Source organism: Gekko japonicus, unplaced genomic scaffold (genome assembly GCF_001447785.1).
Source record: "Gekko japonicus isolate JY-2015 unplaced genomic scaffold, Gekko_japonicus_V1.1 scaffold498, whole genome shotgun sequence".
Taxonomy (NCBI): Eukaryota; Metazoa; Chordata; class Lepidosauria; order Squamata; family Gekkonidae; genus Gekko; species Gekko japonicus.
In genome coordinates, this window is record NW_015177022.1 from 754,222 (window position 1) to 765,190 (window position 10,969).

Consider the following 10,969-nt stretch of genomic DNA (forward strand, 5'->3'; position numbering starts at 1 on the left):
AAGACCAGAGAAGAGGGAAACATATAAAATGTTGATCTAGCTAGCCAGCCAGTGTTCAGTCTGTTTTTAAAGAAGCTGAGATGGTCAGTTATTTATGGATGATCCGCTATGGCATAGGCACGGCTGTACATAAGAACATAAGAGAAGCCAATGTTGGATCAGGCCAATGGCCCATCAAGTCCAACACTCTGTCACACAATGGCCAAAAATACCAGGTGCCATCAGGAGGTCCACTAGTGGGCCAGGACACTAGAAGCCCTCCCACTGTTGCCCCCCCCCCAGCACCAAGAATCCAGAGCATCACTTGCCCCAGACCGAGAGTTCCTATCTATACCTTGTGGCTAATAGCCACTGATGGAGCTCCGCTCCATATGTTTATCCAATTTCATCTTGAAGCCATCCATGCTCATAGCCGCCACCACCTCCTGTGGCAGTGAATTCCATGTGTTAATCTTCAGGGGAAGAAATACTTCCTTTTATCCATTCTAACCCAACTGCTCAGCAATTTCATTGATTGCCTATGAGTTCTTGTGTTGTGAGAAAGGGAGAAAAGTACTTCTTTCTCTATCTGCTCTATCCCATGCATAATCTTTTAAACCTCTATCATGTCTCTCCTCAGTTGTTCTTTCTTTAAGCTAAAGAGCCCCAAGCACTTTAACCTTTCTTCATAGGGAAAGTGTTCCAACCCTTTGATCATTCTAGTTGCCCTTTTCTGCACTTTCCCCAATATTATAATATCCTTTTTGAGGTGTGGTGAGGAGAATTGCACATAGTATTCCAAATGAGGTCACAGCCATCGATTTATATAGGGTCATTACGATCCTGGCTGATTTGTTCTCAGTTCCCTTTCTAATAATCCCCAGCATGGCCTTTTTTACTGCAGTCGCACACTGTTTTGACATTTTTAGTGAGTTATCTACTACAACTCCATGATCTCTCTCTTGGTCAGTCTCCACCAGTTCAGACCCCATCAACGTGTATTTTATAGTTAGGGTTTTTGACCCCAATGGGCATCACTTTGCACTTGGCCACATTGAACCCCATTTGCCATGTTGATGTCCACTTGCTTATCCTCGACAGATCCCTTTGGAGTGCCTCACAATCCTCCCTGGTTCTCACCACCCAGAATAATTTAATGTCATCTGCAAATTTAGCCACTTCACTGCTTACTCCCAACTCCAAATCATTAATGAACAAGTTAAAAAGCATCAGACCCAGTACTGAGTTACAGTACCATAACATATTCGGTATCATGATCCATTATACTGTTTACTATTAATGTGGTACTTTACAGTATATGAGCTGATCATCTAATGTTGAGAGGAACAAAAATGGAACTAGTGGTGCATGCCCTTGACACAGATGCATTTTACAAGATCAAGGTGCAGTGTCTGGGGTTATGCACTCACTTTGTGCTGGGAGCCATCCGTATCCTTGCAGAATGAGAGCTCTGATGTTCCGGTTTGGTGTAGTGGTTAAGTGTGCGGTCTCTAATCTGGGAGAACCGGGTTTGATTCCCCACTCCTTCACTTGCACCTGCTGATGTGACCTTGGGTCAGTCACAAGCTCTGGCACAGCTGTCCTTGAAAAAGGGCAGTTTGTGTCAGAGTTCTCTCAGGCCCACCCACCTCACAAGGTGTCTGTTGTGGGGAGGGGAAGGGAAAGGAGTTTGTAAGCCGCTCTGAGACTCCAAGTGAAGGGCGGGGTATAAATCCAATCTCTTCTTCTCTTCTTCTACATGTTTATCCTAATATGAAGAGTACCCCCTAGACATAGACTCACACAAAGAGAGAGAGAGGGCCCACATGTTTAAAAGGATGTACTCCGGCAATTAAACTTCCTTTGTCATGCTATTCCCATCTGATTGTTCATATTTGAGCAACATTAGTCTCTGGTTCCTAAAAAAGGTGTGGAGATTAAAGGGAAATGGAACAGCTACAGCACAATAATTTTGATATCTCCCCCACCCCTCCCTTTTCTGTCTCTAGTTCTTACAAGATACACTTGATGCACTTTTTAATATAATGATGGAGATGTCCGACAACGAATCCTATGACTTCCTTGTATTTGATGCGCTGGTAAGTTGCTATGTTTCATCGATGTGTCCCCTCTTTAGATCTTTGTCAGCTCTGTTACCAAATGCAGTCTGCCAGATCCAGAATGTTTCCAGGGGTGTGAAAGTCAGCTGTGAAATGTTTTTAAAGGAATTCGTTCTGTTATAGTACAGTTGTTTTCCAGCTCTTCTTTTTTTAAAAAAAAAATCACATATCAGAGCTTGATGGTTGTCCCAAGATGAATCATTGAGAGGCTTTTAATTTTATGGTGGCTCTGGAAAGCCTGAATCTGTGAAAGTTATCAAGCATCAAATCGGTGGAAGGATTTCTTAAAGGACATAAGCAGAAGAGTAGGCATCTGCACTCTTTTGGGCTGTTGGCCTCAACTGCAGAGTCCAGCAGAATTCTCAGGCTTAAAAAATGAGGATGTTTCTAGTCCTCAAGAATGTAAATGAAATGTAAAACTGAAGGTACTACATGCACTGCAACTATTTCACCGTGAAGTTCTTTATAAAACAACAGATCTACAGATGATGAGTAGATATAACATCTGGAAAACATAGCAGTCAATTGGGCTTACTCCTGAGTAGAAAAGCTCATAGGTATAAGCTGAGGAACTGCTTGCCTTTTCACATTGTCACTGTATGCACAAGAAGCTTCATTTCAAGAAGGATCTGATAAACCACCCAGTCCAATTAGGAATGAACAGAGAGTTCAGACTGTAGCCAAGGCTACAAACACTACAGTGGACCTTCTGAAATTTTCAAGTGGCTTACAACTTCAGTGGAAAATTTGCAAAGTAGCCCCGTGCCCTTTCCCCCTGTACTCTTGATAGTGTTGTGCAGTGACCCAGTGTCAAACCGCTAACATCCGTTGATGTAGGCACAACAGCAATTTGCCCTGTGGCATCATAAACCATCATGTTTGATGGGAAATGCAGCTGCTGTTGGTACGGCTGAAGCCACAAAACCTCGGTGTGACATGAAACTTAAAATGGACAGGCAAAATGGGTTCTGATGTTTTTTTTCAGTTCATGGTGTCCATCTCTCCTTTCCGATAGGTATTTATTATTTCTTTGATTGGAGACATCAAGTTTCAACACTTTAATCCCGTCCTTGAAACTTACATCTACAAGCACTTCAGTGCCACCCTGGCCTATGTGTAAGTGTACAGTTTAGATGTTGCTGACGCTATTTTCCCCACAGATGACTAATTGCCTGCTTATCGTGTGCTTCAAACTGTGGTTTTGTCCGTTCTTGGCAATTATACAGCAAGTCTTTGCTTAAGAAGAGTCCCTAGTCTAGAATGCAGCATCAGGATGCTTTTATTTGGAAGGGGTGTAGAACAAAAGGAGGACAAATATAAATAGCTTCCTGTAGTGCATGGGGCTGGCCTTGAAAAATGGCCTGGAAGCTTCAAAATTAAGCTGCCTGTGGATTGACAGATATAAACCACTGTGATAATTTGAAACATCTTTATTGGCCTTATGCATGTACATGCACGCCTGCATTAGAGTTTGTCAGCCATGCTCCAAATGGCAGTGGTTGCTGGCCTTAGGTTGACTTCAGAAAGGGGTAGGGCTTGTTGTGTGGTGGAATGGAATTCCTTCTGAGTGCAGCTTTAGATAGTGCACAGCCTCCTCCTCCTCCTCCTCTTCTTTGCAGAACAGTGAAAGAACATCCATTTAGGCCTGGGACAACATATGAGGGGTTGATGGGAAAGCTTTGGTTCTGTTCTTTGATTCTTCTGCTCTGCTTTTCTGAGTCTGACTTCTGTTGGTTAGTTAATTATTTGAGGGGCTTTACATCTATGTTCTAAGGGTTCGATCTTACATAATTCACTTGGTGAACAGTCTAGGAGCTTAGTAAATAAATATGGCTGTTTCAGACTCACTTGGTGTTCATGCAGGTGTACACATTGTGTGCATACACATTACTTGTCTATTTACAATACTAATATAATGCTTTCCTAAAACTATCTCAAAGCTGTTAACAAAAGGGGGGGAATCAAATACAATTAAAACATTGCTTGTTTTGGATTTAGCTTACTCAAGACAGGTAAACTTAATGACAGTGCGGATGTGGCCAGAAAGGAATGTCTGATTAATAAAAGACAAATTAAAGGATGCAATTCTGGTGATGCAGCCTGGATCCCCTCATAAGGCTGTAATAGGGCACAATTTATTTATTTATATCTTCGATTTCTACCCCGCTCCAACCCCGAAGGGTCTCTGGCTTACAAGTTCCAAATTTATCCCTAGCTAAGGCCACATATCTACAGGGGTTGGGGCTGCCTACCGGCACCCATGTGGCAGGGCTCGCTGGTTTTTTTTTCTTAGTTCTTTCTCGAGCGGTCTTTTTGGGTGTCAGTGCTCAGTTCCTGGTGTGGTCGTCCGGTCCGGCGGCTTCTTCTTTCTCTTTTTCTTTTCGGCGGGCTCGTCTGGTATGTGGTTCGCATCGGCTTACAGCCCAGCTACGTCCGTACGGCTCCGCTGCGCTTGCGTCACGTCACCACAATCCCTTGACATGAAAAGGGCCTAATGATGCAGCAGCCTGGAGCAGGCCTCTCTGTGGAGAGAGGCTGCTGAGATGGGTCCGAACACTATAACTCCAGGAGAATGGGCCAATAGCACGGAGTGTGCACACTGCTCAGAAGAATAGGCATGAGAAGATAAATACTCCAGTTCCCAGGTACTGGAGCAGCTGCCATTCAGCTCAATCTACTTCTTCCTTTTAGAAGCATTGGGTTTAAAACCAGGCCTTGGGGTCCACCAGAACCATGCTTGAAAGGAATTTCAGCCACTCTGTCACTCTGATGTCTTTTCTGCCAGGTGGCCCTTGACTAAAGAGCACCAGGTGGGTAGGCTTTACTCTGCAGGGAAGCATTTTCATCCCCGTACCACTTCAATTTCTCACATGGGTTTTTTTTTTTTTTGGCCGCTGAGAGCTGGCTGGAGTTGAACTGTTTCCTAGCTAATAGTGTAACAGAAAGGAATGTCTGATTAATAAAAGACAAATTAAAGGATGCATTCTGGTGATGCAACCTGGTTCTCCTCGCAAGGCTATAATAGGGCACAATCCCATCTCCCCCTCCCACCTGCTCATGTTGACTCCGCCATTTTACTTGCACATTTTCAACCTGCAAAGCAAATGGGGGCAAGAGTCTCATATGGCTCTGAATGCTCCTGATCACCTCTCCATTGGATTGTATGCTTTCTGGGTTCTCCATGTCGCTAGAGCCTTTGGGGATGTCAGCTTTCCTCTCCTGTGCTTGGAGCCAAGTGCTCATTTCTCTTTTATAGAACATCCATTATCCTGGTCTGGCTATTCATTGTAAATAAACCTTTTCTCATGCCTTTGATTCACGGGCTTGTTCTACTTCAGCTGCATTTTTGCTTGCCAGCTTTGTGACATCGTACTGGGCATTTGTATCATGCCACCCAGGCAAAGGTACTGCACGCCAAGGAGTTGCAGGGAATTACGTACCAGCAGCAAAATAAGCCACACTGTGACAGCATCTCAGCAGAGCTTCCCCTCCCCCCTCCCTCCCCCCAGTTTTCTTTGGATTTTAGAACCAATGTTACTAGGTCAAAATCAATTATCATTTCAGATCCAGATCTTGACAGCAGCCAGTAGTAGAGGTTGCACTGAAAAAAATTCCCCATCCCTGCCTGAGGATCCCTGCCTGAGTTTGCCAGAAGCCACCCAGACAGCTTCATGGTGGAGGAAGTGGGTCTCTTAGGAAGGGCTTTTCCATGTAGTCATGTTTTAAATGCACTTGGAATTGGGTTTTGGAAGAATGGCTATATGCTTTCTAACTGCCCCCCCCCCAGTCTGTTTAAATGTGTAGTTGTGAGCTGGGGGGAAGACGACTGAAAAGGTAGGCATCTTGGAGAAAGCATACAAGCTGCTTTACTGTACAATGGGAAATATCTGTGTAGTACTTTTGCAGGTCTAGAGGCAGTTTACAATGAGGCAGTATAAAACCACAATAAAATATGATGCTTCTGATCTTGGTAGCACTTCTCTAGTGGGGTGTCAACTTGACAGCATTGGCCAGTGGGCTTACCATGATGCTTAAGACATTTTTAGCCACAAGAGTAGTAACTACCATGCATGTATGCATTTAAAAGGCTGTAAGCCACTTTTCTGCTTTAAAAGTAAAGAAGAGTACAGTTTAGCCAGAATAACCCCACCAAGACCATTAAAATGTAAACTAAGAGTTGAAACTGTCGTAAGCAGCATTAGAAAAGCAAATGAAGATCAAAATCATCTGCAGAATCAGCCATTCACACCAGTCTATGGAGAGGCAAGCATATAAATTTTCAGAAATAAAAGTCACAAAACATTACAAGTTCTTAACCTGGAGCTAAAATGAGGAGGAAAATAGTACCTGACAGATCTTCCTGGGAAGAGTGTTTCGTCAAAGGGGTAACTTCCCTGGCAAAGCCCTGTTCTTTGGTCCCCAGCTACCTAATCGCTAGAGACAGAAGCATCCAGAGAGAGGCCTCTGACGCAAAGTCCAGCTGGGTCCTTCAAATCCTTCCGTCTACCCTTCTGTTAGTCTTTCCCAGCATGTGAATCTTGCCTTTAACCTTTGTCTGTCGTATCAGACTGGAATTTCCTGTGGCTGGCTCTCTTTTCCATCCCTCCTTGTCTGGGAGCGGCGCAGAGCGGTGCACAACTCCTGAGGAGTGTCTGCCTATGCTCGGCTCCTTCCACAGCTGTGGCTGGCAAACCCAGGCATGAGGGGTCAGCTTTTACTGCTCGCGCCTCCCGTGGTCGTGGGAGAGGGAGAAGCCTTCTGAGTTACTCCCCAGTCTGGTTTGGATAAGCCATCTAGTCCAGCACCCTGTTTCCCACCCGGATGCCCCAGAAGGAGCACAAGTGGAACATAAAATGTCAAAGCTTTCCCCTGTTGTTGTCTCCGGCAACTGGTGTTCAAAGATATACTGTAGCCAGTATTTAAAAGTAGCAATCGGGAGCAGGGGGAACTTGTTCCCTGCATTTCCTGGGCCTCTCTTACTTAAAAAATTCTATGGCTCAGTACTTTTCAGATTTAGTAATCCCCTCTCGACATAGAGCTTTCATGCTGGCGAAATTCAATATATTTCCCTTGGCTGTGGTCAGAGGTAGCTATAAGGGTATCCCCTTGAGGCAAGACACTGCAGGTGTCACTGCAGGGAACCCGACTCTATACAGCATATCCTTTTACACGGCCCATTGTTTACTCAGTTACGTGTACGTTTGATTGGCCCCTTCCTTCAAACCTCTAAGACCACGACCCCTAGAGGCATTCAGTTCTTGTTAGCAGATAAACTCCCTGAAATTACAGAGCAGGTGGCAGAGTTTTTGGCAAATGTGCAAAGGAAAAGGAGAAGGGAAGAGGGGGAAAGGAGGGAGAGAGAGAGTGAGAGAATGTATAGTGTCTAACCATGTTTTATAATGTTTCTCTTTCCTTCCCTGATGGTTAAGCTCCCTCGCTGCAAGTGTGTTTTTTTTATAAAATTTCTCTTTTTACTATTATTACTACTACTATTATTGTCATTCAGAACTACAGTTATTTGCATTTGTACTGCTTTTATCTTGGCTTCTTGGCTGTTTGGCAAACTGTGTTGTTAGTTCTCCTTTGATGTTATAGCTGCGCCAATAAAGGTGGTGGTGATGATCATGAGGATGAAGATATACTCCCTCCAAACACAGACATTCCATTTATCCATCACAATATTGATTGCTCCATTTTTCCATCATGATATGGCCTTTGAACCTCTTTTTTGTGAATTTGTCTAGTCCTCTTTTAAAGCCATCAAAGTTACTGGCCATTGCTGCCTCTTGTGGCAGTGAACTCCATAAGTTAATGGTGTGTTGTATGAAGAAGTGCTTCTGAATATAGTTCAGCCGAGGGCTTTCTTGTTCTTTAGTCCTCTCCTTGCTGTCTAGTTTGGCCCTCCATTGATTGTTTTCTTCACCCCCCAGGAAGCTCACCAAGGTTCTGAACTACTATGTAGGGAATGCAGAAGATGCCAGCAAAACAGAGTTGCTTTTTGCTGCTTTGAAAGCCTTGAAGTACCTCTTCCGGTTCATCGTTCAGTCAAGGGTTCTTTACCTACGGTAAGCAAGAGGCAGAAAATGTGGGCACATTTGGCACTTCTCCTCTTTAATTGCTAAGGAAACATGGAGTAGTTTGGCAGTGCTGTTACCCAGCTATTTCTCCATTCAGCTAAAGTATGCCTGCTGTTTCTTCCTGTTTCTTCTCAGTGCATGTTTCCTGTCTCCATCACTCCCATGTGAGCAAGTTTGGGGAAAACGTATATGCATTTAAAATCCCCTTTTTGCAGGCCCAGACTGAGAGAGTGCTCCTGGGAACTGGCCATATGGTACCTTCTCAATTACTGAAACCGTTGCCAGGTGAGGGTGTGTGGCTGTTTCGGCACCTGCAAAGGTGTACAGGAAGGACATGAGAGCGCGTCAGCCTACTGTGCTGTGGGCCGAATCAGGATTGGGCCCTAGCTGCATTTTTAAATTGTTTTCAAATGGCTGTGGAATCTCTGCAGTGGACACGAAGACACTGTCACATCTGGTTTGGCCCTATGGGAAGCTTAACAGTGTGCAGTTCATATGGGATGAAATCTTCAAAAACCAGAGATGGGGACTGAAAAGGATTCTGGTAATCTTAAAATGGGCAAAGAATGCTCTGTCATCTGCTAGGAGTCTCTGGGTATGATTGAGAGCCATGAGAGAGTATAGGTGGCATGCACGTCTTAGAAGCGCTGCCTCCTCTGCAATGAAGACTAGAAACATGGGGGGGGGGGAGAAATCCAGCTTCTATTTCAGGTACAAGATTTATGCTGAACGTATAGGATTAAAAATGCTATAGAGCCCTGCATCAAATATCCTATTTGCTTTTGTTTATCAAGAATCTTAATTGATCTCATTGCACCTTCCCGTGCACAGTTTCCAAGGAACTGAGCGAAGAGGAACTAGAGGTTCTCTTAATGGGGTTGGAGGAATTCCCCTTGATATTCATGCAACATTTGTTTCCAGGGAATCATTTACTCACTGTGGGAAAGCCCAGGTCTTTAAAGTGAGTGGAAATAAGCAGCTCCTTTGCTATGAATGAAACACTAAATATAAAATTAGCTTGTCGCTTCCTCTTGTGTGTCTGTTAAATGTCTAGGGCTGAAATCCTAAGAACACTTTCCTGGGGGCAACCTCTGTTAAATGAGACTTGCTTCCAAGTGGTCCTATTTAGGATCACTTTCTAAGGGCCAAACTACACAATACATTTTTTGGCAAGTCAGGTCCAGGTTCTCTGGGCCCAGTTTGCTTAATGTGATCCTGATTCAGCTCAAAACTGTGGCAGGGTGGGAGGAGAGCCAGGGAGTTATCTGCATAACTTAGGAGCTGCCTGTGCTTGTACTGTGTCATTTCCCCCCTCCCCTTATTTTTTTGGCTGTCAAGTCATAGCTGACTTATGGTGATCCTGGTGGGGTTTTCAAGGCAAGAGACGTTCAGAGATGCTTTAGCATTGGCTGCCTCTGAGTCATGACCCTGGTATTCCTTGGTGGTCTCCCATCCAAATACTGACCCAACCCAAGACTGACCCCACTTGGCTCTCAAGTTCTGATGAGATCAGGCTAGCCTGGGGTATCTGGGTCAGGGCCATTTGGCCCTAAGTATCACCAAAGTAGCTCAGTATCACCAAAGAAGGGAAGCCCAAAATACTCGTATATCAAGAGATTTTAAACATGCATTTTGAAGAATATTAACTATGGTGAATGCTTTTTGAAGTTGTAGAGTCCTTGATTTTCTAAAGAAAGAAAGAAATCATAATACCCTCAGGATGCTGAGTTGTTTTTCCAGTACCTGTTTTCGTGCAGCATAGTTCCAGAATGGTGAAGTCCGTGTAAAGACACAACACAACTCACAAAGTGATGAAGTGAACAGTAGTGCTGGGACTGTAATTCAGATGAGGGCATTAGATTTTCTATGTAGAAATTTCCAAGCCTTTGTAAATCAGACCCAGCCAGTCTTGACTTTTTAGCCTGGTTTGGGATGCTTTGCTGCCACCAGATTCTGCTCCCCCAGTTTCCTCTCTCTTCTCCTTTCTCATAACTTACTTTGGTGAAACACGGTATTGTGCCAGTGTGAGCTGGTGTGTAGTGACAACATCTTTAAAGCCTTGCCATCCTATGGGCCATCTCTTGTTGACAAGAAATCTGGAAAACAGGGTTCCATATACCTGCCTGCTCAATAGAATGAGCTGTGAGGCATTGGAAATTGCACGCTCTAAGCTTTTAGGGGGCAACAAAGGAAGAGAACAGCATGGTGAATCAGGGAGAATTTGTTCGCCGCTAATGAATATGCAGTCTTTGTTTAATGTGTTAGTGTCAACATATGTCAACTCAAACGTCAGTGAATTTGCATGTGTGAAATTAGCACGGAACTAGCTTGTGATTGCTTGGCCAGGTTGTGACTAACATCTTTCAAAACCCAGGTACATCAGGGAAAGTTGAGTTTCAGTTTGGCTGCATGTCAAACCATTTGCAAGAGTAGTATTCTATGCACGAACCGCTGTCAGGAGTCTTCCGTTATCTTGAACACGTTACCCAGTAGTCATGTGAACCAGTTTTTCTCTCCTGCTTTTGAGAACCTTCAGCTTTATTGAAAGAGAGCCCTTCTGCTGCCATTTTTCAACTGTGGCTGGAGAATGGTTAGTTGGCAACTGACATTCATTCTCTTTTTTTCAGATTTTATGGGAAAAGCGAAGATGGGGATGAGTTTAATAACGCGATCCGCAAGCTGTTCCTCTCCTTTAACGTCCTTATGGACAGACCTTTAGAGGAGGCTGTCAAGATCAAGGTTGGTACAAGCCTCTTCACCATTACTTGAAATAAAGAACTCTGTTGAACTTAC

The 10,969-nt window shown here is 44.1% G+C and overlaps 1 protein-coding gene across 1 annotated transcript in view; it reads left to right on the plus strand.

Annotated features, from left to right (window-relative positions):
* DOCK5 (dedicator of cytokinesis 5) overlaps nt 1–10,969 on the plus strand; it is a 178,144-nt gene that overhangs the window by 97,384 nt on the left and 69,791 nt on the right. Inside the window, exons 20-23 of the mRNA XM_015427785.1 lie at nt 1,989–2,078; nt 3,115–3,215; nt 8,030–8,164; nt 10,804–10,915. Coding sequence (XP_015283271.1) covers nt 1,989–2,078; nt 3,115–3,215; nt 8,030–8,164; nt 10,804–10,915 — 438 coding nt within the window. The remainder of the gene's footprint in view (nt 1–1,988; nt 2,079–3,114; nt 3,216–8,029; nt 8,165–10,803; nt 10,916–10,969) is intronic.